At 43.6% G+C, this 24,893-nt stretch overlaps 1 protein-coding gene and 1 long non-coding RNA gene across 5 annotated transcripts; one reads left to right on the forward strand and one right to left on the reverse strand.

Annotated features, from left to right (window-relative positions):
• The first annotated feature begins 1,015 nt into the window (after positions 1-1,015).
• LOC121832238 (disks large homolog 5-like) lies at positions 1,016-23,180 on the forward strand. 4 transcript variants are annotated; one of them, XR_013042269.1, is made up of 6 exons: positions 1,016-1,210; positions 14,053-14,220; positions 15,338-15,487; positions 16,134-16,291; positions 19,897-20,012; positions 20,961-23,180. XR_013042269.1 is itself a non-coding variant. In XM_076544579.1 (4 exons), the coding sequence occupies exons 2-4, from the start codon at positions 14,153-14,155 to the stop codon at positions 16,324-16,326; spliced, it is 411 nt and encodes a 136-aa protein (XP_076400694.1). In that variant the 5' UTR covers positions 1,016-1,210; positions 14,053-14,152; the 3' UTR covers positions 16,327-17,566. The 4 variants fall into 4 exon arrangements, 2 of the variants coding, with proteins under 2 accessions (XP_076400694.1, XP_076400695.1); XR_013042270.1 differs by having other exon boundaries at positions 14,056-14,220; XM_076544579.1 differs by lacking the exons at positions 19,897-20,012; positions 20,961-23,180 and having other exon boundaries at positions 16,134-17,566.
• Positions 16,213-24,262, reverse strand: LOC107403026 (uncharacterized). Its single transcript, XR_006075822.2, has 6 exons — positions 24,095-24,262; positions 22,639-22,799; positions 21,303-21,377; positions 20,395-20,461; positions 18,892-19,000; positions 16,213-16,349 (listed from the first exon to the last, which is right to left on the reverse strand). It is a non-coding gene; the product is annotated as an uncharacterized LOC107403026 (long non-coding RNA).
• Between the last annotated feature and the right edge of the window lie 631 nt (positions 24,263-24,893).

The raw sequence follows: 24,893 nt of genomic DNA on the forward strand, positions 1-24,893 counted from the left end.
GTTCACATGGTCATACACAATTTCATCTATTCTGTATGTGGTCCTAAGGAAAGGCATGAATAGGGTCCTCAGATATAAAACATCACTTCACCTTCCCCTCCACCTCCCTAAGAGGAAAGACTGGTAGGGAGAATGGTAAGTTCTTTTCAATACAAAGGATTGGCAGGTGAGACCTTGGAGGTAGGGTAAGTTTCTGTTTTGTGTGTTAGGACAGGGTCTCATGGCTCCCAAGCTGTCTTCACACTGGCTTTTCAGGTTTACCTTTAGCTTAGATCATCCAGCTTCCACTTCACAAGTGCTAAGATTACAGGTGGGGCCAACTAGGCCAGTGGGGAAAGCATTAGGCATCGACCCAGGACTTGCTACATGCTAGGAAGTCACTCTCCCAACTGAGGTGAGTCTCAGGTGTTGTCCTTATTTTCCCACTATCCTTTCTGTTCCCCTAAGAGGCAGAATCTCACTGTAACTCAGGCCTGAAACTAATCCTGCTTTGGTGTCTTTGGTGCAGAGTGGAGAGAACCACATTCAGCCTGGGGCTTTTTCTCATGGTGGATCCACTATTTCAGTTTCCTCTGCCAATGGATCATCACACTTTTATCAGCTCCCTGATGGCTGCATTCTCTATCTGCTAAGGACTCCTGGGGCAATTTTCTAAAGCTAAGCATGTAGCTTCCATGACTGTACCATTATCCTAAATCCCACACCGTAACCAGTCCTGTGAGTTCTTCCTGAATGTGCTTTCAAACACTTATACTTGGGGAAGGTGATCTTTTCCTCACCTACATTCACCCTGACATGGAGTCTTGATATTTAATTGCTCATTTTGATAAATTTTGAGTAAGAAATGAGACACATTCCTGGGCAATCGATCTGGAAAGGGAACCTGGGCTTCTGGTCAGTTCAGGGAGAACCAGTTAGCAGGGTGGCAAAGGCTGTTCCCCATGACATCAGCAGTCCCTTCTCTGGACATTCTATTGTATCCTGGAGAGCTCTTGGCATCCCCTGTGATGTCACCAGTGTAGAGACACCAACATCACTTAGGGCATTCCTTCAGTGTCTGTAGGGTACACCATAGACATGTTGTCAAGACTGAGGAGTCTACTTGGGAGAGAGAATTGAGAACATCCAGAGTCCAGAGAGAGACGGAAGGAAGCTGGCATCCAGGCTCAGAGGAAAACAGGAACATATAAGTGGTTCTGGCAAAGGCACAGTGAGTGCTGGGCAGGAGATGGGGGGCTTCCTGGAGGAGGTGGGCTTGAGCTGGGTCTTCCAATAATGGGGCAGAAGAGCTGGAGCCTCTGAGAAGCAAATGGACCTCATTGTTGACAGGAAGCAGAGACACAGAGACAGGAAAGGGCCAGACAGGAAAGATATGATCCTGAGTACCTCTCTTTCCTAAGAGCTACTTCTTCCACTTAAGCTCTGTTTCTGAGAGTCACAGGAATCTCTCCACAGGGTCGGTTCACACTTTGAACAGTTGTCCTCTAGCGGGAGGTTGGGAACTCTTAGTAGGGGCTTCCCTGGAAGAAGTCACTTCAGCTGTGCCTCTGAGCAGTAAAGCCTAGCCTAGGCCTACTTCTGGCCTAGCTCCTTGAGCCTATGGGCAGCTTCCTGGTCTGCTGCCATGGAAACAGCTTCTGCCTCCCACCTCCACAGATTGAGCTTCCCCACCTGCCTTCTCTGCTGAGATGGAATGAGCCCTAATAAACACCCCACTCCCAGTTGTTTCTGTCAGGGATCATGGTGAAGTCACACAAAACAAGGAACTTTTGTAGGAACTGACCCCATCACACTGAAAGCTCCAGGCTCTGACTACTTCACAGGTAACATCTAAATTCTACTAAACTGTAGAGAAGAGTTAATGCCCTTTTTAAAAAAAAGACAGTCTGCTATGTGACTCTAACTGGCCTAGGGCTCAACATCACAGTCATCCTCTTGTCTCTGACTCCTATGTGCCGGGGTTACAGGCTTGCTCCATTGTGACCCACTCAGTACTCCCTTTTCAATGAAAGCTGCTTCCAAACAGAAAAGAAAAGTGTCTCAATTCTAGTTTTGTTTTCCAAGAGGTATGCAACAATGTCTGGCTTTGCATCAGTTCTTTTTGAGGGTAGGTTAGCATTGTTTACAATATTAAGAAAACCAAATAAAATAGGTCCACTTTCAGTTTTTAACATAGATATGGAAGTTATAAGTAAACCTAACCATATATTAATGTGCTCCCAAGAAAACAATATTAGGAAATATAAAATCTAGCAATGTGACTTATCACTTAGAAAGACTAAAAGAGAAAAATCACATGATTACGTCAATAGATACAAGTGAAGCATTTGATAAAAATGTTCTAAGGAAACTAAGAGCAGATGGGAGCTTCCAGCATCTGGTGAAGTCTGTATGATAAATGTTAGTATCAATCATCTTTTTCTAAGTACATTATACATTCCTTTCACAGATTAAGAAAACATCTTCGCAAATTACAGAGGTCCTGCTACTGTAATAATGCAATTGATAAGTCAATCAATTGACTAATAAATCAAATGAAATATGTATGAATGAGAAAGGGACATAGAAACAAGACACTGTTTTTTGTTTGTTTTTAGGAAATGCAAGACTTTATTTCAGCTTATGTGCTATAGTCCATCACTGAGGGAAGTCAGGGCAGGAACAAAAGCGTGGACTGAAGCAGGAACCAGGGAGGAATGCTGTTTGGTGGCTTGCTCAGCTAGCTTCCTTACACAGCCCACGATGGGCTAGGCTCCCCTAAGTCAGTGGAAATCAAGATGTCCCACACAGGCATTCCAAAGGGCAGTTTGATCCATTCAGGCTCTCAATTGAGATTCTCATCTCCATTGTTGCTGGACTGTTTCAAGTGGACAAATACTAGGACTTTCCATTCCTTGTCAGCATGACACACATCACCTGAATGCCATAATCATTTATTTCTTTTTCTCCATATTCTTATGTTAATATCATAATATGAAACATAGTATATGCTTAAAAAAACCCACAAACTTTAAAACTTATATTTTGAAAGTCCAAGGTCCCTTAGGAAAAAAGTCTCTTAATTTGGTCTGGTAAAACAAACCAAAAAATTACTTATTTTCTTATTCCACAATGAAGGAATGGAGCACAGAAATATTCAGATGGAACATTACCAAAATCCAGCATTTTTTTTTTTTTTTTTTTTTTTTTTTTGGTTTTTCGAGACAGGGTTTCTCTGTGTAGCTTTGCGCCTTTTCCTGGAACTCACTTGGTAGTCCAGGCTGGCCTCGAACTCACAGAGATCCGCCTGGCTTTATTAATTAAATTCCTAAAGCCCAGTATCTAGCATCTGATACACATGTGTAGCCAGAAGTTTCTCTGGTCCTGCCCAGCTCCAAGGTCCTGAAGCTACTTATAAAATAATCACTCAGAGGCTTAATATTAATTATATATTATATGGCCTATGGCTCAGGCTTCTTACTAGCTAGCTCTTATAATTTAAGTCAACCCATAACTATTTTTTTTTTTGCTTTTTTGAGACAGGGTTTCTCAATATAGTTTTGGTGCCTTTCCTGGATCTCACTCTGTAGACTAGGCTGGCCTCGAACTCAGATATGCACCTCACTCTGCCTCCCGAGTGGTGGGATTAAAGGCATGCACCACCACCACTTGGCTCAACCCATAACTATTAATCTATGTATCACAACACGTTCCTTGGCTTTACCTGCTTCCCATTACAAGTTGCTCTTTGGGCATCTGGCTCAAGTCTCTCCTGCCTCTCCTTTCTCTTTTTTCTCTCTCTCTTGAATTTTCCTGCCTGGCTCCATCCTGCTCTGCCATTGGCCATTCTTCCCTCTCCAGATCCACTACTTGCAACACATGCAGTGAAGCTTTTCTTAGGGTTAGTCTGGCTCCACTCCATATCTGTGCTTCCCCTCAGTAGATGGACCATGGTCTTGCCATCTGCAGTATTCTGTGGTACTATTTTTACTTCCTCTTCCACAAGGTTCCCTATATTCTGAGGGGAGGAGTCTGATTAGAGAGGTTCTGTTTAACGTTGAGTGTTCAAGATCTCTTCCTCTCTGCATATTGTTTAGCTGAGGGTCTCTGTATTTGTTCCCATTCTGCTGCAGGAGGAAGCTGCTCCTATGATGGATGGCTGAGAAATGAATTGTCTATGAGTATAGCATGATGTTGTTAGGAATCATTTTATTGCTATGTTCCTTAAGCTGAACATAGCTGAACATATTTGGTTTTCCCCATGGGCTCTAGCCTATCTAGTCTTAGGTTCTTGGCCAGCCAAGCAGTGCTGGGTATGCCTTCCCTGTCAGGGAGTGGGCCTTTAATCAAGTCAGGTACTGGTTGATTACTCCCACAGGCTTTGTTCCACTACTGCACCAGCATATCTTGGATGCGGTTACTATTGTAGCTGGGTTGGTGTTTACCTTTCTCCTTTGATAGTGAGCTGAATACCTTCCATCATCATGAAATCTAGTCCATAAGTGGTGAGGGCTCTAGGGAGACACCAGCTTGACTTCTCCATGTTCAATGAGTTGTGTCATTATCATCTTCAGGAACAGCAACTTCCTGTCAGTTTATGGGGAGCAACCAATAGCCTTGCAATACTTTGGGTTGTTTGGGATCACCATTGGACATCTTTCACCTACAACTTGACTAGATGTAACCCATTGCCAGTACTGCAAGCTTCATTTGGCAAACAGAGATATCCAGTTGGGTCTCTGTCTCCTACACTCTGGTTTCTGTTGGTTTTGTTTTTGTTTATTTGTGCTTTCTTTTCTGTGTGGGGGTATTTCATCTATATCCCCTTCATATATGTATATATTTTAGAGTGGTTCTACTCTATTACATCTCCATAAGATCCCTCAAATGGCCCTTAATTTTACCTCTCCCTCCCTATATTTATTTGCTCCTTCTTCTCTCTCTCTCCTCACTTGACCATCATATTCCAGACTTCATTCCTCATCCATCCATAACAATCTATTCTCTTCCCCCTTTATAGAGATCTGTACCTCCCCCCCACCCAGTCCCTTACTCTATACCTAACCTGTGGCTATACAGATTGTAGCTTACTTATCTTTGACTTAATAGCTAACATCCATATATAAGTGAAAACATACCATATTTGTCTTTCCGGGTATCTTATCTCACTAAGGATGGTTTTTTTCTAGCTCCATGCATTTACCCATGAATTTCATGATTTCCTTTTTAACTGCTGAGTAATAGCCCATTGTATAAATATACCCCATTTTCTTTATATATTCATCTGTTGAATACTTAGGATGTCTCCAATTTCTGGCTATCATAAATAGAGCATAAATGAACATGGTTGAGAAAGAAAGAGAACACTTACTGTGTCTCTGTTGTAGGTGAAGCATCCTTTGGGTATATGCCAAGAGCAGTATACTGTGTCTTGATCGATTTCCAGTTTCCAAGGAACAGCTGCATGTATTTCCATAGTGGTTGTACAAGTTTGCATTCCCACCAGCAATGGATGAGTGTTTCCTTTGCTCCCCATCCTCGACAACATTAGCTGCCATTTGTTTTATTAATATTATCTATTCTAAGTCATGTAACATGAAATCTCAAAACAGTTTTGATTAACATTGCCCTAAAGACTAAGGATACTACACATTTTTAAGTGTTTCCTAGACACTTGAATTTCTGCTAGTGAAACATTTCTGTTTAGATCTATACTTAGTTTTTAAATGTGTTATTTTCTTCATATACAGTTTTTTTAGTTCTATATATATTTTGGATATTAGACCTCTATTGGATATGTAGTTGATGAAAAAAAACCCTTTGCCCATTTTGTAGGCTGCCATTTGAAACAAACACTATTAGTGGCAGAAAAGATAATGCCATGTGGGTGAACCCAGAAGTTGACAGACACATTGTGATTAACAGAATTCATTAATGTTATTGAATAAAATGTTCTTATATAATAATTTTTACAATAATAGTTTAATGAACATACTTCAACATATTTTACTTGTTCTTTGAGAAATGCATAAAATGCATTTTGAAAATATTTGCCACCCAATTCCTCCCATTTTGTCATCCCAAGTCTGCCCCTACATCTATGATGATCAATTTATAGCTTCTTCATTACATTAATTTTTAATAACCCCAGGGGCAGACTCTTAAAGAAAACTGATCCTCCATTTGTCAGAAGCATTACTGGTCCAAAGCTCATCAGTTAGGAGTAGGGGCTCAAGGACCCTTCCCACTCCATGCTTCAATGTTGACCAGCTTGATATTGGACAGTGACCACAGCAGCTCTGAGTCATGAGTGCAGTGGTCCTGTCATGGTCAGAAGACACTGTTTGCTCTAATACTCCCTGACCTCTGGCTCCTATAGTCTTCCTGCCTCATCTTCCATGATGGTCTTTGAGTCTTGTGGAAAGGGTATGATACAGATGTCCCTTTAAATATGACTGAAATCAGTGAAATAAAAACAAAAAATATAAAGATAACAGAGTAACAAAGAGTGGGTTCTTTGAAAACATTAACAAGATGAGCACATTTTTACCCGAATTAACCAAAAGGAAGATGAGGATGAAAATAATAAAACAAAGGAGGAAAAAGGAGACATGGAGGGAATTTAATCCTTTAAAAATTTATATTCCACCAAACTGGAAAATCTTTTTAAAGAACTGATGAATTTTTAGATGTCTGTGATCCACCAAAATTATATCAAGATAACATGAAAAGTTTAAATAGTCTAATGTTATAGAAGCAGTAATAAAAAATTTCCCAACTAAAAGAAGGCCAGAGCAGGACAAACTCAGTGTCAAATTTGAACATTTAAAGAAAAACTAACACTCCTCAGACTATTCCATAAAATAGAAAAAGAAGGAGCTCATCCAAATTCTTTTTTTTTAAGCCAAGGATATCCTGGTGTTGAGAGAGGGAGACAGATAGGTATGTATGTAGGTAGGTAGATAGATAGATAGATAGATAGATAGATAGATAGATAGATAGATAGATAGATAGATAGATAGAATTATAGGCCTATTACCCTGATGAACATATACACACAAATTCTCAATAAAATACTTGAAAATCAAGTTCAGGATCACATCAAAAAAAATTATCCATCATGGTCAAGTTGTCTTCACCTCAAACATGCAAGGATAATTCAACATACACAAATCATATTTATTCCACCACATGAAATAAATAAAGGTAAAAACAACATGACCATGTGTGTATATGAGCAAAAAAAAAAAAAGCCTTTGTAAAAATCCAGCTTTCATCAATGATAGATGTTCTGGAGAATCTAGGGATAGGAATATAGAGGATATATTTCAACCTAATAAAGTCATTGTGCAATAAGTGCACAGCAGCATCATGCTGAATAGAGAAAAACTCAAAGCAGTTCCAAAAAAGCAGGAAGAAGAAAAGGATATTCACTCCTTCCACTCCTATTCAATATAGAACTTTAACTCTTAGCAAAAGCAATAAGACAACTAAAGGAGATAAAGGGGATACAAATGGGAAAGGGAGAAGTCAAAATGTCCTTATTTGCAGATGATATGATTCTAAACAAATAAAACTAAAAATTTATCTGAAGTCTCTTAAGCCTGAGAAATAGAATCATAAAAGTGAAAGATTGTAAAATTAACACACAAAAATCAGTGGCCTTTCTGTATACCAATCACAAATATACTGACAAAGAAATCGGGAAACAATTCCACTCACAAAAGGCTTAAAAATGTATGACAAGACATTTTATATAAGCGCACTTTAAAAACATGCTATTAATAAAAAGTGCTATGGAGTACCCAAGAGCAATCCTAAATACATGCAAGACCTTCAAAGCTGATGTTCTGAAAGATGCTAAAGACTTAAATGAATGGAAGTTTTTAAAGTTTTGTGGATAAGTAGGTAATATAAAAGGTCAATTTTGCTAAATTAATAATACTAATGCAATAGATATTGAATTAGAAAATGTGAATACAATATGTCACCCATTTCTGTGGAACTTAATAATGTGACCATAAACGTTCTATTATTGGGCAAAGGATAAGTTTTAAAGATTAACCTGCAAGAACATCCAGAGATAATTTTAAAAGGGTAAAGTAGGGAAGCATGCCATATTAGAGAGAAACATGACATATGAGATAAAAATAAAATAAAAAAATACTTTAATAGAGATATGTAAGAAGTGGGTGTGATTGGTAATGTAGATATTGCAACAGATTTCAGTGTCCAGAAAATTTGTAATTGGTGAAAAAAGAGGCTACAGTCTGGAAGGAGAAGGATGGATATGAGAGCGTGCCCTGAGAATACGGCAAGTGTTCTAGTTAGCTTTCTATTGTTATGATAAAAGTCAAAACAAAGTCAGTCTGGGAAAGTGAAGGTTTTATTCACCTCACAGGTTACAGTTCACCATCAAGGGAAGCCAAAGCAAGATCCCAAGGGAGGGGCTTGAAACCACAGAGAATGCTGTTTACTGCTCTGCTCAGCTAGCTTTCCTCTATGGCCCAGGCTAACATGACTAGGGATGGCACTACTCACAGGGGGCTGAGCTTCCTCCATCAATTAGCAATCAAGAAAATGCCAAAGAAACTTGCCAGCAAGCCAGTTTGATGGGGTCAAATCCTCAACTATGTATCAGGTAGACAGCCAAGATTAGCCATCACAGCAAGCCAGAATGGGGAAAACATAAACCTCAGCTTACTGCAAAGAAAATTGACCCTCCATGAATAGGATTCTATGTCCACAGTGAAATTTCAACTGTAGGAAGGATAATTTAAAAGGATTATGTCAGAAATGAAATAAATCAAATAATGAGTGACAATAAACCCAAGTCACAAAGGAAAAGTTGGTAAATTTGACTACTGAAACCCTTCTGGGGCTGCAGGGTGGACATGGGGAGGGGCTGTTGGCTGACAGCACCTTTGACCACCCTTCCAGTGTTTTGGTGGAGGAGTTCCCATGAGAAGCCCTACCCCTTACTACAGAGACCAGGTCCCAACTACAAGCCTGAATCACCAGCTGGATGCCAGAGCTTATGTTCTAGAGAAATGGAGGAGTCCATTCTGCTTGATGATTTGGGGAGGCAGCATCTCATTTTCAGAGCCATGGATGTTGAAAGCTTCTAAACCAGCACCAGGCACATTGTCTAATGCCAGTATTCTTGGTGGCACACACTGCAATGCCCACACTTATCATGCTAGTGTCAGTGGTGAGCTCTGTAACTTGATTTCACTCTGGAGTATGATTTGTTTCCTATTGCTGCTGTCTCCAATTCTGCTTCTTTGACCCTCAGTAAACTTCAAATCCCAGTAAACCATTTTTGCTCTTAAAGCAACAGAAGGCTTCTAGTGGCTGTTTACAATACAGACCTCACAGAAGTCTTTCCTGGGTCCTCCAGTTTAAATAGGAGTTTTTTTCCTTTCTCAGAATTCATGGAGTAAGCAAGATGTCTGGATGAGTTCGAGTCCAAACTCACATGGTTCTGACACCGCACTCTTTCTGACAAGTCTAGTCTGTGTGCTTTCTTCCCATTTTCTGCCTCTTGGACCCTTTTCCTCCACAGTTACTACCAGACATAACATAATTATGTGAATTTCAAATTTTCAATTATAGAGATAGACCAGATTCTTTTGTAATGGGTTTCTAGCTTATCTCCTTCTGCCCTAGAAACCAGAGACAGTTATTTATTCCTATTTCAGCCATCCATGGCCATAAGGCCAATAAAAGTCATCATGACCATGAGATCTACAGCTGATTAACAAGAACCTGCTGATTATTATCACTCTTTCCTTTCAACTCTTTAAGGGAGCCATTTGCTCATAAATATTAGTGAAGAGGGAATAACACTGTGATGGCTATCTTGGTTGTTAACATTACTACATCTAAGATTAACTAACACCTAAAAAAAGAGGGCACATCTGTGGGAGATTTCTGCTTAAGGAAGAACTACTTTAGTGTGGATTTGAGGAAGGAAGTCGCACCTTTAATTCAGATCTTTAATCCAGATGTAATCTGGACCACTCCTTCTGGTGGAAGCCTATATAAGGACATGGAAGAAGGAAGCTTTTCCTCTTTCCCTGCTTGCTCTCTCCTTGTTAGCACATCCATTCCTTCACTGGCATTAGAGCCTACTTCTTTAAGATTACAACATAATGTCGCAGTCAGCTGAGACATCCAGTCTTGTGGAGTGAGCAGCTACTCTATTTTCGGACTTTCCATTCAGAGTTAGCCATTGTTGGATTAGCTGGAGCAGAGCCTGAGAGCCGTTCTAATAAATACCCTTTGAATAGAGAGATTCATTTTATAACTTGTTACTCTAGAGAGGCCAGACTAATACACCAGACATCCAGAGAGGAAATTCCCAATAGTCACCTTCCCTTAACCTTACTTAGCCTTCCCCAGGTGCTTGCTCACTTCAGAGAACTCAACCCTCCTCCTCCACATCATCCTGACCTAATTCCTTGGCATTCTTTATTTCTCATATTATTGGGTTATGGATGCCAAGGAGGGTAAGTGCCAATTTTGGGCAGTGCTTATAAAATGAGCCTTGAACTCCCCATGGGTGAAGTAGTGAAAAGATTCTAATGAAGCAGAGAAATTCCCAGCTTTGGAAGCAGAAGGAGCTGAATGGCTTCCCCTGTGTCACAGGAGAGACTACTGGAAAGGAAACTACAGCTTCTGGTCAGTTCAGGGAGAACTAATTAGCAAGGAGGCAAAGGCTGTGCCCCATGACCTCAGCAGACCCTTTGCTGGGCATTCTATTGCATCCTGGAGAGCTCTTGGAATCCCCAGTGATGTCACTAGTGTTGTATTGACACCAATTGCCTTTAGGACATTTGTTCAGTGAGCACAATCTTTGCCTCTAGACATGTTGTCAAGACTGAGAGGTCTATTTGTGAGGAGAAATGGACAGCATGGAGAGACCAGAATGAGGCAGAAGGAAGCTGGCCCTAGGTCTCATTGGAAAGAATGGAGAAATAAATGGGTCCTAAGGAAGACACAGTGAGTGCTGGGAAGGGGCTGGGGTGCTCTCTGGATGTGGTGGGCTTGAGCCTTCCATGGCTAGAGCTCAGGAACTGGGAGCTTCTGGGAAGCAATAGGCCTATCCTGCTCTGGATTTCCTAAAGAGCCGACTCAGATCAAGGATCCATGATGGTTAGTTTGGCAGAGTCAGGAATTGACAAGGCTGAAGCTACTTTGCTGGGTACCCTCTGCTTTCACTCTGAGTGGGAAAGGAGGCACAGAGGAACTAATGAGATTTCTGTACCATAACTGTGTTTCACCCCCACTGGAGTCCTTTAGGTTGTATGCCAGTAATAATATGGAAAAGAGAGTGCCTGACAAGGCCTGAGGTTCTCATACTTTACATCACAGCCACTAAGCAGGGCAGGAGCCACCAACTGCTGCTGCCTTTCAGTGACCCCTGTTGTTTCTGAGTTCCCAGCTGTGGGTGGCACACAGATGTTCACTTCAGCCTGAGAGCTGTTAGATTCAGTGAACCTGGACTGAGACTGTCCCCTTCCTGGCAGCTCTGGGTGTCTTGGACTGTCAATGAGGATGACTTTGTGAATCTGATGACCATGTTCTGCCTCTGCATGGCTTCTCCATTAACATGAGACTATGGTGCATCAAGTAAGTGACTTGGGCATCTTTCTATTATGTGAGTGATTGTGGAGAGTAGCAATTTTCTCCAGGCTCTGAAAGCACATGGCTGAGGGCTCTGAAGCCAAGGTATATCCTCTGCAGTTGTGAGTAAACTTTAAGAGGCTGTTCACTGGGTCACCTTGTTCAAGGAGACAGAGGAAACCTGATGACTTCTGAGACATCCACCTCCCTATAGAGAGATGAGAGAACTGACATCCACAGAGGGGAAGACTCAAGTCTGGGCTTTCAGAACCTGCTTGGACAAAGTCTCATCTGTCAGACACTTCATGAGATTGCTTCAGTGTGTCAGGATTAACTGAGATGAGGCAGTGTGTAGAGCAGACACTGTCCCTTGACTTCCAGAATTGGGTATTACTGAGATAGCTGACATTGTCTAGCATGACTTGTCAGTGTGATATAACATCTGAAAGGACATAGTTTGCCTCACATCACTCATTTGTTCTGGGATCCACCAAGTACACTTCTGAAGCCACAGTCCGGGCTTCTAGAGAATTTGCAATCCAGGCTGAACATGGTGCTAGCTCCTCATTTTAGGACTATCAGTAAATTCCAAAGTGTGAAGTGGGACTCTGGGAAAGGTCTATGGTAAAGGACCCCTAATAATCTGTCCTCTTGTGCCCTTTGCCCACCTCTCTCATGCTCCGATGGATGTTGTAATTTAAGTTGGCTGTGTCACCTTTCCTAAGGGCATGTGCATTGTCACAGGAGGCTCCAGATCAAGGAATCTGGCTTTTGTGTAGCTCTAGGAGCAGCACCACAGCAGTGACATAGTACATACTATTCCCATGACTATGACACATTTGATTTTCTGTAAATGCCTTTACATATCTCTTTGGCCTCTCACTAGCCATTCATCTTTCCTCAAACTGTAGTGTAGGGATGGGCCATTACTCTTTCTGGGAGTGTTTGCTCTTGTGTCTGAGGGCTCCTTAGCATCTGGTCTGACATGTCATTAGTTGATCACAAATTGCTAACATCATGATGCATTTTGCTGATGATTCAGGGTAATTTCCTCATTAACAATGGGATTTATCTTTGTTCTGACTGGATACCCACAATCTTCAGAAACCCACATACTGTTATCAGTCATGTGAATTCTCCACAATGTGCTTTTTCACATCAGGGGACTGCTCTTTCCTCCCAACCATTCTGACCTAATTCCCTAGTAACCTTTATTTCCCATGTTATTGATTAGAGATCTCAAGAAAGGATGAACCATTTCCTCAGGTGTGTTGGGAATAGAATGTTCACCTTCCCATACATGAAGTAATGAAAATGTTCTAAAGAAGCAGAGAGAAATCCCTGGCTTTGTAAGGAGAGGGTGCTGAAGGTATTTCTTTATATTTCTGAGAAGGATCCCGAGAAGGGCAACATGACAAAAGAGCTAGTTAGTAGGTAGGTGAGGGATGCTGAAGGTGATCCCAATAATCCCTTCTCTGGAAATTCTATTATATCCTGGACAACCCTTGGTAGTATCTATGATACCACTAGTGTCGTGGCAACACCAAATGCTTGTGGAGTATTCATTCAGTGCCCATAGACATGTTGGTAAGACTGAGCTGGCTGCTTGGGAGACAAAATGGAGAACATGGAGAGACCAGAGAGAGGCAGAAGGAAACTGGCCTTTGGCCTTAGTGTAAAACTTAGAGAAATAGATGGTTCTGGGGAAGGCACAGTGAATCCTGAGCTGGGGATTGGGAGCTTCCTGGAGGAGGAGGTGAACTTGAGTTGGGCCTTTCTGTAGCAGAGCTCGGCATCTGGGAGCTTCTGGGAAGCAATGGGCCTATCCTGCTTCTGTAGACCCACTGTTAAGAATTTCTGATGGTTAGTTTAGGAGAGCCATGTATTATTCAATCTCTAGCTGCTTTTCTGGGAACTCCTTCATTTTATTCTGATTGGCAAAGAGGGGCAGGAGGAACACAAGGACTACTGAGCTGTCCCTCTCTGGGTAGGGTGTTGCTGCACTTCATCCAGTGGATTCCTTCAGTTTCCATGGAAATCTGATGCCAATAGGAAAAGAAGGAAACTCCCCTGGCCATGCACCAAAGTCTCAGACATTCAGATGCTTTGGTCCTAGGCACATGTGATCAGGACTTGGTGCTGCTAAGCTCTAGGGACAACAGGACTTAGCTGCATCACACATCACAGAGCTGACACTGCCCTACAAATCTACATGACTGGGATACGTTATGCCTTCCAGGGCATTAGGGAGTGAGGCACAAGCCTGGCCATGATGGTTGAGGACAGAGACAGAGCTCAGGGGCCCCAGTTTGAGGATAGCTGCCCTGCTGTTTGGAAGCTTTACTGGGTCCCTAGCATTTCCTCAGGCTTCTTCTTGGGACTCTGCATGGACTCTCCTGGTCCTATGTCATTCAGTATACAAGTTCACTTTTCTTTATCTACCAGCAGGGACTACTGAGGAGGCACCATCCCAATTCTCCACCTTCACTGCGCAGGAGCAGCAAATGAAAAAAAAATAAAGAAACTCACCATTCAGTTACATATTATGATATGTGAGAGAAACGAGCTGCGTGGAATCCTGGCCAATTATACCAACAAGGATTTGAACAACAGGTAGTCATTATGCCCAGTTCTCTGGTGGCCATCTTGACACCACAGGATCAAGCCCAGGTTTCCAGAGGAACAGGAGACTGAACATCCAGGGTGTCCTGCTGCCTAAACTAATTTTCCTGAGTGGAGTTGAGATCCAGAACTTGAAGCCTGGTTAGAAGTAAGCTGGGGACACAGGCTGTTCTGCTTCTTCCAAATGAAAAGCAGAGCCTGTGGCCTGAATCACAGTCTGGAGATAGGGGCAGTAGTGTGTGAGTTCACAACATGCATTTCAAGAGGCCTTGACAGGTGTTGGCTTGTAGGAGATGCTAGGTGCTGTGAGTGTGTGGTGAGTCTTGTGCTTGACCAGCAGATGATTGTATCTGAAAGCTCCTGGCAGCAGCTGGGTGCCCTGGTCCATTCATCCATCTCAGTGTGTGGCTGGAAGACCTGGAGCTCATCACTGCTCCTCTCTGGTCTTGTTCCTTATACCCCACAATGTCATTTTTGCATTTCTTGGGTATCTTGATTGCATGATGTATGTGTGTGGGGGTGTGTGTGTGTATGTGTGTCTGTGTAGTCCTGAGAGTCCAGGCTCTGAAGCATGGCCTGAGGATTTTACACAGTTTCCAGGAGATGGCACTGCTGAGGCCAGGGAAGCCCACTTTGAGCAGCACATCTCTTGGCCACTGTGTTCATCTGGGTGGAACACTGGATAATCACCCGTGGAGCTTATAAAGCCATCCTGAAGTTGGGACTCCTCCCTGGAAATACTCATTGTGTGCTCCGGTCCTCTGTGTAGCAATAGACACCAAGATATGTGAATCCCTGTTGTGAAGACAGGAGAAGTGTCACCATAGGTTTCCGGTGTGTCTACACACCTGGCACAGACTCCTGAGAAAATCTCAGAGAGCTAATCTATAGCTCTAGGCCCACAGAGGGAGCCCATGCAGCCCTGGCTCCTTCCCTTTGGACCTGCTGCATCTTCTGGCCTGGGGACAGGATGGGAAATTTAACAAGCACCAGGAGCTCCCAGTGTACAACTGCCAGGCTGTGGCATCCACTGGGCTAGGGTAGTCCATGACACAGCCTCATTAATGTGATCCTTGTGGCCTGTGTTCATGAGGTTCTTTTCTCCTAGGGCCATGCTTTACCACAGGCTGAATTTTGAGCTTGAGATGTTCAAAATGGAACATAATCAGATGATATCTGAGCTGCAGAAATTGCCCATGGAGATCAGTGATGCCTTGGACAACTGCAAGGGGCTGATTGAGGAAACTGAATCCATCAGGTAAGTGCCCAATTTAGCATGGGAGAGACTGTTTCTGCCCTTCTTTGTCCTTGACCTTTGTCATAAAGTAAAGGCTCTGGTTCCAGCCTGTCTGCCTCTTAGCAAGCAGCCTGCCTTGTGGCCCTTGGACTTGTGCCTTGTGGACTCAGTTTTGCTAAATGTGAAAAAAACACTGAGGCCCTCCCATCATTGTCCTGCTAGCCTTGGGAGCCCTTAGATAGAAAACTGGTTTGCACCAAGAAGGGGATGTCTGGCAGCCCGGGTCCTCTGGGGCTTTCGTTGGGGCTGCACAGAGCTGGTTTCCATGGTAGTCATAGACTGGTTGGGGCTTCTGCCCTCTTTTCAAGAGTGTTTGCCCTCTACCTGCTGATGCTTTCCCAATATCATAAACAGTTAAGCATAGGTGTGGGCTGTGCCCTGTTCTCAGAGGGACAGGATCTGTTTTGATACCAGGGTTTTCAGAAGTACTTTGAATCTTTCTGGAATTTGCTTACTCTCTGGCTTCTGAGTAATGCTGGCTTGGCTACTGAGAGCTCCATTCTTGGCCTGTCTGGGGGTCTGAGACTTTTCAGGGCTGGTGGTTCTTGGAGGTAGGGATAGCAAATGGAGACTGGCTGGGGCTCACCATGTTTTGGTGGTTGTTCAGTTACCTCCATGACCAGGTCCTCCGAGATTGGACTCAGATGAAGAAGAATGTACATGTGTTGAGACTCAAGAACAGACTGCTATGGAAGGAACAGATTGAACTGCAAGATTCCTGTGAGGATCTGAAGAGTCTCTTGAAGGAGGCCCATGAGATGATCTGTGAGCCTTCTGCTGATCAGCAACTGGTAGCCTGAGGCATTGGGGACAGGCTGCATACCTGTCCAACCATAAAAATAGAGACACCCATATAATTATCCATCCAGACTCCTACCTACATACCATCCAAGTGTTGTTTTCTGTGATCACTCCCAAGTCTTTCTGGAGAGTTAGCCTCTTGCAAGAATCTGGATAATTGACAAGGAAACCCTCCTGCTCTGCTAGGAGCTGCAGTACATTCAGGGAGATGGGTCAGTCACATATCAAACACCTACATGTCATTATGATCAGAGGGCTGCTATGCAGGGAGCTCCTTAGGGAACTGCACAAAGCTTTCACTGATGATGTCAGTGGCCTGTGGCTCATTTGCTTTGCAGGGGTCATGTGAGATCACAGGTAGGAAGCACCCTGCAGGGACTAGAGCCCATTGCCAGTGCCAAGTGAGTGGTTCTCATTGTCAATGTTTTGGGTGGCATGTGGTCTTCTCCTTTCTTCCTGCATCCCAGTATGTTCTCTTCCTTTTGCCAAGCTGTTGGTTCAAAGTGACAGAAGCCTGAGTAGCACCTTGTTAGCCCTTTTTCTGTGCATGGTGCTGGACAGTTCTCCCATCCTGGAGCTTCCAGTCTGGAGCTGACTGGATGACCATAGATGTGGGAGGACTTTGACAGGGTGAGGGTTGGGGTGACAGATTTGAAGCTTCAAGAGAACATTTTGTTCAATCACCTCAACATAATCTGACTAAGCTGTGTTCTCTTCTAGGAATTTTTAGTCCCCAAGGGATGGATAGTAGTGTTGTGGGTCTCAGTTGAAACACCTGATGTGATTATTCTAAATTCAACTGTTTATTCAGCATGTGTCCTCTTCATGTTTTTTTTTTTCTCACTTCTGATTTCTGTAGTCTGTCTATGATCTATGCAGGCCTGTGTAAATGTGTACATTGGTGGGTGTGTTCAGAGGCTACATAATAAAATCTCATGTTACCATCTGTGGCCCACTCCCTTATTCCCTTAGAGCCCAGGTTTTCACTGAACCTGAAATTTTCTGTTTGGGCTAATGGTCTGGCCAGCACTCTTTGGATCTCCTGTCCTCCAAGGTAGACCTTCTGTCTTGTTTTGTCTCATCCAATTGTTACAAGTTTCAATTGCTCAGAAAGAGGAAGAATGGAGTAGCTTTCTCTTTTGTTTATTTACTTTTATTGTGCTTATATTAATGTATTTTCTAATAAGTTACAAAAATCAAACAAAACAACTATTTTAAAAATAAACATATCCTTGCTGACATTGTGTTGCTGACTATAGCATGTGCATGGCTGTGTCTCAGAACAGATTCCCTCTCATAGTTGTGCAGAGTGCTGGGTTCCTGAAAAGCACTGCAGGTGATGTCACTGGCCTCCTCCTGACTGACATTGGGCTGAATTCATATCATATGCACTGTCATCTGTTGACAACTTCCTGGGTGTTGACCATGGGTCACTTTCTTTCACTTGAGTTATCAAGGTCTTCTTGGAGGAGCTAGGGTAGGTTTAGTGCAGAAATGTGATAGATCAACTTGGAACCTGTGGAATCCTGGAGTGTTGGGATGGATTAAGTTCATGAAAATAAATGTAAGTGCAGGCCAGGGTAGCAGAGCCTGGCTCAGTCTGGGAGACAGCATCGAGGACACACAACTTCCCCCCGCAGCAGAAAAGGTTCTGCAAGTCAGCATTCTTCTCACTGGCCATTCTGGTTCAGGGTGTGTGTGTGTGTGTGTGTGTGTGTGTGTGAAACTCCCTGTGATTGTCTGTATGTGAATACTGTCTATTCCTTGTACAATAGCATTCCTTTGTATGTGTGTATGTGACCATGTGTGGGTAAATATGTATGTATGTGTGTCCATGTTTTCTGTATGTATGGGGGTAAGTGCTTATGTGTGTGTTTGTGAGTTGGGTGCTTATATGTGCAAGTGTGTGTGGATATGTAAACTCTTGTGTGTATGTGTGTTTCTGTATATTTATATGTTCACTTACTCATCTTTACTAATCATGGAGTCCAGCTTTGTTGAAAAAGTACCGTGCACACTCACTTTGTATCCATCAAATATTGTATGCTGCTGCCCATCTTTCTGCATGCCCACCTAGCTCTCTAGGACAAAAGGACACAAAACTACTCTAAGTCAATGGTTTTCAGGTATTTGTATAGGGAAAAACATTTATCTTCACAGAAATTCTTGGAGCAAACTAAAGGAATGTGGTACAGGAATGTGAAGAGGAGGCCACTGTGTCTGAGAGCAGCATAGGCTGATTGAGGGTTTGTGTCTCTTCTCTGCTCTGGGTGAATGGTGACTGCACACTCAATGGTCAGGTGGCTTGCTGTGTCTTCTCTGTATCCTGTTTTGTCCTCATCCACATTGCCTGCTACCACTTGCTTTCCCCCTTTGTCTAACCTTGGCTCAGTTAACCTTGGCCTTGGAGCTTGGCCTGGGTGTTAGTCCTTGAGAGATTCTGACGTGCAGTGTGCTTCCAGCTGTATCTCAATCCAGCAGAAGTTCCCTAGCCATGCTGTGGTGTGAAAATGGGGCTGTCTCAGTGCACCCCACTTAGGCTCCTGAGGGTCTAAAGCGCTCACTTTGTTCTGTATCTGTAGCACTCAGTAACTGCTTTTCTTCAAAGTTGTTTACTCTGAATTAAAATCAGCCTCAAGGAAGGTTGGCAGAAATGAGGACCCTCAGACATTGCTGGTGGTATAAAATGATATAGCACAGTGAGAAGCCACACACAAGTATTCAAAAAGATGACTGCAATCTCAGGTGACCCAGTGATCCCAGAACATGAAGTAGGTGTCCAGGGAGAAGCTAGGTGACATCAGGGTTGTAGCAGCATTCCTCAGAGTACCTCAAAGTAGAAACTATCCAGATGTCCATCATTCGATGAGTGAAAAACTACAATATGGTTGGGCACCTCCATGGAATATTGTTCAGCATGAAATAATGCATAAAAATCATTTGGCACTGATTTAGTCAGCCATTTGTTACTCAAACAAATTCCTGACACATCACTTTACAGGCAGGAATTGTTTCTTTTAGATTCTAGCTGTGGAGATATTCTAGTTTCCTGAGCTCACTGGTTTTCTAGTTTTCTAGCTCATTTACTGTGAAGTGAGGCAGGCTGTGGTAAAGGGAGCCCCCTTTGGAGGAAGTTTCTCACCTTGGGGGCAACTGGGAATCAGTGAACAAGACCAGTGGTCTGGTCCACCACCATCCAGTGGTCCTGTGCTGGGGAATGTTCCTATGCTGCACAGCCTGGAGAACTTCCTAAGCAGGGTTGGCTCATGGGCCAGGACCCTAGAGGGCCACCTGTCTGTGCATTAGATATATAGGATAGACACTTCAATGTCTGAACTGCCTGTCTCTCATGCTCACTGTGTTGTTCTCTCTTCCAATAAAAGTTAATCTTCTCAATAGTATCCCTGCTGATTGCCTCTTATATTAGCATTAACTGGGAAACTAAACATGTTCCTGCATTACAGTGTGCTTGTAAGTGTGCATACATATACTTGTGTGTGTTCATGTGATTATATGTATGCATGTGCATGAGCAACCCTCCCCTGAGAACACAATCTTCTAATGAACAGGAGCTGGAAAGCCTAGATGAAAGACTGACGGGCCTGCTGAAGCAGAAGGAGCTGGTCACCCAGCAAAGGGACTTGGCAGAAAAGCTGCAACATCACTTCAGTGTCTATGAGATGAGGTAGGAGCCCAAGCTGGGAGAGCAGTTAGAACCATGTGGGTTACCTCTCCCTGGATCTCTGTCTTTTTTGGTGTCGCTCCATCTGGACGGCTCTCAGTCACAGCCAGGGAAAGAACACCTCAGGGTATTGTGCTGGTTCAATCAACCAGAACTTCTCCAGGAAACACTATGTTTGATCCTTAGTGTTTCTGGGGAGTGTGTACCCCTTATTCCCTCCTGAGCTCTCTGGCATCTTCTCAGTACCTTGTCTCCTGTGTCTCCCCACAAATATTCCTATGGTAGTCCTCAACTTAGCAGGAGGAGAGTTAGTTGTGGAGGACAGTGTGTGCTCCTGCCACTTTATTTTTCTTCCAGAACATCACCTTTAGAAAGAAGCTCCTACCTTTGGGTAGATGTGCATGCAGCACACTCCTGCTGATTACAGGCTCTCTCCAGTGTGCATCTGTTTCCTGTGAAAAGATTTTTCTGGGTATAAGAAGATTTAGTGGTTGAGGAGTTGAAACCAGGCAGGTCTCTGTTCTTTAACAATAATCAGATCCTTCACTGCAGTGTTGTGTAGGCTCCCCTAGAGGGACTACATTCAGTTTCCCAGGTTGCTCACATTCACCTGGTATCTAATCAAGGCCACGCATATCTGTTCTGAACTGCAACTCAGACCTTGCTACACTGTTATTTTTCCCAAAATAATATATTTAGACAACCAGAGAAATGTGTTGATTTTCTTGTCTAGCACAGTGTAGTGCTCAATTCATCTTCTAGCAGATTTTAAGAGCTGAGAATAAAATCCAGCTTAGTTGCACTCTGACCCTTCTCTCTTGGGAAATGTAGGGAATGACCGTGGCTGAAAGGTCATGCTGGACTGTCCCATTGACTAGAGCTGGTTCAGGTTCAACAGCTGACACAGCAGGTCCCCACCAGGCCTGTTCCCTAACTGCCTTCCTCTTGCAGGTCAGAAAATCTCCAGCATGACCTGGAACATGTCACAGCCCAGGATGAGAGCCTCTTGCAGACAGAGCTGCTGGAGCAGGAGCAGGAAGTATCACAGGCAAGTGAGCCACCACAGCATCCCAACACTCATACTGCTGGGGCTCTTGACCTTGGCCTCTTCTGTGTGAATAGGCCCTGATTTTGTCTAGCCTGTGTGGGGCCAGCCAGGCTACTTGTGGGAGTGATTGCCTTTCCTTCTCACAGAAGCTGAAGAAGCCACAAACACCTTGGATCCATGAATCTCTCCACCCTCGTATCAAGGCCTCCTCAGATGAAGACACGCCCTCATAGGTGTGAACTCACCAGGGAGACAAACACCAATTGACCTCCAGGTGATCCAGCCCCCATCAGATCCATGGGTCTGTTGACTCAGTACTCCTGAAGAAAAGAAAGCATTAAAAATGAGCTTGAGATACAGAAAACCTGAGACAAGAATTACTGAGAAGTCTGACATTCAATAGCAAGTGGCCCCTGTGAGGGGTATTACAACATGGAGGGAAGAGATGTGGTGAACAAGACATTTTCTGACAGTTTAATGTCGATGGCTTTGGCAAGCTGACTTCCCTAGCTCTCCCTACATGTGGGAAATATGTCATGGAAGACTGTGTTGATGTCTAGCTCTTCTAAAAAGACCACACCCAAAAGCATCATATTTTATTCTCCAGTCCAGTGTTGAAGCTGACTCCATGTCATGCACCAGTGTTGCTGAAGAAAACGCACTACAGAGGTGGCAGAAGTCCCTCATTCCTGTGTTAGTCATTTTTTCCCTCCATATGTAAAATTTGAGGGTATTCTTCAGTTTCACAGCCTGGCCTGAAGTGACTGGTCCTGAGAAAGAATTTAATAGAAGACATCTGAGTCATCTTTGATGTTCTTGGGCACGCAGATGCTGCCTATGGATTTGTTGTGTATCCAGTAAGCACATAAGTGTTTGTAGGTTGAAAGATTCAAATAGTGACCAAGACATTATAGGATCAGCAGTGGGTGATAATTTATCAAAAGCTTCCCATAGTGCCACAAACAATGTTCTAGAAAATGTCTCATCCTTAGTCTCTGTGAGGACTTGACCTACAAAGCTCGTAGGAGGCATGGCTATACTAGCTTTGAAAAGCCTTTTTCCAATCACTGACTGCCTTCCTACCATGTTTCCAAGGCCAGCCACAGGCTGTAGGTCTGTGCTGATAAATGTGTGGCAAGAGAATGCTGCTGACCTTAATTTTTTTTGGGGGGGTTGGGTTTTGTTTGCGTTTTGTTTTGTTTTCTTTGTTATGGTTCAAGGTTTTGCTATTTATTTGCTCTTTCTTTTGTTGTAATCATGGTTTTGGTATTTTGCTAATGCTATTTCCACAAGCCAACACCTGTCAAGATATCTTGAAATGAATGATGAGCAATCACACACTATTTCTCCTATACCCAGATGGTAATTCAGGCCACAGGCTCTGCTTTTCATTTGAATGAAGCAGAACAGCCTGTGTCCCCATCTCATCCCTACCTGGGCATCAAGTTCGGCCTCTCAGATGCACTTGGGAAAATTAGTTTGGGCATGAGGACACCATGGAGGTCATCCTGTCTCTAAGGAAATCTGGGCTTGACATAGTGATTTCAAGAAAGTCAACAGAGAACTAGGCATAATGAATACCTGCTTTTCAAGTTATTGTTGGTATAATGGTCCAGGACTCCAAGCAGTTCATTCCTCTAACAGGTCATCATCTGTAGCTGAATGGTCAGTTTCTCCACCTTGTTCATTTCCAGATCCTGCTTAGTGAGGGGAGAGTTGGGACGATGCCTTTGCAGTAGTCCCTGGAGATAGATAAACACAAGTGTAATTACATAGTTGAATGGCATAGGGCCAGGAGAGGTAATGCTAAGTGTAGGGTAAGCACCATGGAAAGAACGTGACCATGAAGGCCCTGAGACCAGAGCCAAGGAAAGAATATTCTGACCCTGACTTAATCCCAAGTCTATGACCAGGGTCAGGAAAAGAATCATACCAATCTCTGAGCTTGCCCCAAGATCAGTCCGCAAAAGTCCCACCAACCCCAGGCCAAACTGGAAAGTTCCCCACTCTCAAGAAACTCCATATATAGCCTGCCTTCTCCTCAATTCCCTGTGGCTTCTCACCCAAGCAGAGGAGCCACCCTCTTGGGGTTTTCTCTCCCAATAAATATATTGTGTGAGGTATGTTGTGTGGTGTGATTTTGTGGTATTTCTTGACTCCTGATTGCCAGGATACCTTTCAGAATAAAGCTGTGTCACTTGCATTGGGAAACTTCCCTTCAGAGCGGTGCTGTTACATTTGCACTAGGGAAACCTTGCCTGCTGGGGCAGAGCTGTAACAGTTCTGTTGGGGAAGCCATTCCCCCTAAAGCTGTAATACTTACACTAAGTCCCAAGTAGAGGCCTGAGGAAGAGAGAATGCTTGGAACCCATTAAGCCCGAAAGAACATGGCAGCTATCCTCAAGCTGGGGCATATAATCCGTATCCCTGTCCCCCACCACAATGGCTAGATATGTACCTCAATACCTACTGCAGTCTCATAGGCCCTGGTAGTCATAAGCTTGTCCAACCATACTGGTTTGGAGGACAACCTCAGCTCATATCTGACATGGTGCAGGAAAGTCCTGAAGTCCATAGTGCTTAGCACCACCAAGCCCTGACCACTTGTGTCTAAGACCAAGAGCAACTGAATGGATGGGACCTTGGTGAATACCCAGAGGAGTTAATCTACCTGTTATTATAATTAGATATCCATGGAATATAAAGGAATCTATTGAGGGTGAATGAAGTTCAGTAATACCCTATCTGACAGGGATCCCTCATCTATCATCCTGTTCCTCTTGCTGCCCTGTTTCCACTCTGAATGAAATTAAGGGGCTCCCCCAGCACAGTAGCTGCAGACTTGATCATTCCTGGATCTCTGCCAAACTAACCTCAGAAATCCTTCTCTGTGTCTGCTATTTACGAACCTAGAGAAGCAGGATAGCCCCATTGTTTCCCAAAGTCTCCCAGCTGCTGAGTCCCATTCCTGGAAGGCCCAGCTCAAGGCCTACCTCCTCCAGGAAGCTCCCTATCCCCTGCACAAGAGTCACTGTACCTTCCTCTGGAACATTTATTTCTTGATGTTTTACCCTGAGACAGAAGGTCAGCTTCCTCCTGCCTCTCTCTCTTCTCTAGACTCTATTCTCTTTCCCAAGTAGCTTTCTCAGTCTCACCAACATGTCTTTGTGAATCCCAGAGGCACTGTGCAAATGCCCTAAATGGCAGTTGGTGTTGCCTAACGGTGGTGACATCAAAGAGAATGCTAGCAGCTCTTCAGGGTAAAATAGAATGTTCAGGGAAGGTACTGTTAGGGTCACTGCCAACAGCCTTCACCTATGTGCTACTGGCCTCTTCCCCAATTAACCAGTAGCTGCCTTTTCCAAGGAGTATTCCCATAGAAACAGGGCTGTCATTCGGCACCTCCTCCTTACAAAGGCATAAATCTCTCTCTCTCTGTCGTTTCACTAATTATCTGTAGGGAGTTGAAGACTTACTTTTCAAAAACAGCCCAGGGAATGGCTCTTCCCTTAAGATTTCTAATCAAGACGAGAAATAAAAGTTTCTAGGAAATTAGGTTAGGAAGTGTACTTGTTTGACCCCAGAACAAATGAGTGACACGAGGTGAACTATGTCCTTTTAGATGGTGTGTTACACTGACAGTCCATGCTAGCCAAGGTCAGCTATCTCAGGAATATCCAATTCTGGAAGCCAAGGGACCGTGCCTGCCCTACACACTGCTTCATCTCAGGCAAACCTGACACACAGAAGGATGATGATCAGGAAGTGACTGGCAGATGAGAGTCTGCCCTAGCAGGTACTGAAAGCCCTGACTTGATTCTCCCCCTCTGTGGCTA

The sequence above is a fragment of the Peromyscus maniculatus genome, chromosome 9 (genome assembly GCF_049852395.1).
Source record: "Peromyscus maniculatus bairdii isolate BWxNUB_F1_BW_parent chromosome 9, HU_Pman_BW_mat_3.1, whole genome shotgun sequence".
Lineage (NCBI taxonomy): Eukaryota > Metazoa > Chordata > Mammalia > Rodentia > Cricetidae > Peromyscus > Peromyscus maniculatus.

Excerpts from the sequence above, each read along its gene's own strand:
- LOC121832238 (XM_076544579.1), top strand. The coding sequence starts at position 14,153 with ATGATATGTGAGAGAAACGAGCTGCGTGGAATCCTGGCCAATTATACC. Across the intron at positions 14,221-15,337 it reads AACAAGGATTTGAACAACAG|GGCCATGCTTTACCACAGGC; the intron begins GTAGTCATTATG and ends CTTTTCTCCTAG. Across the intron at positions 15,488-16,133 it reads GAGGAAACTGAATCCATCAG|TTACCTCCATGACCAGGTCC; the intron begins GTAAGTGCCCAA and ends GTGGTTGTTCAG.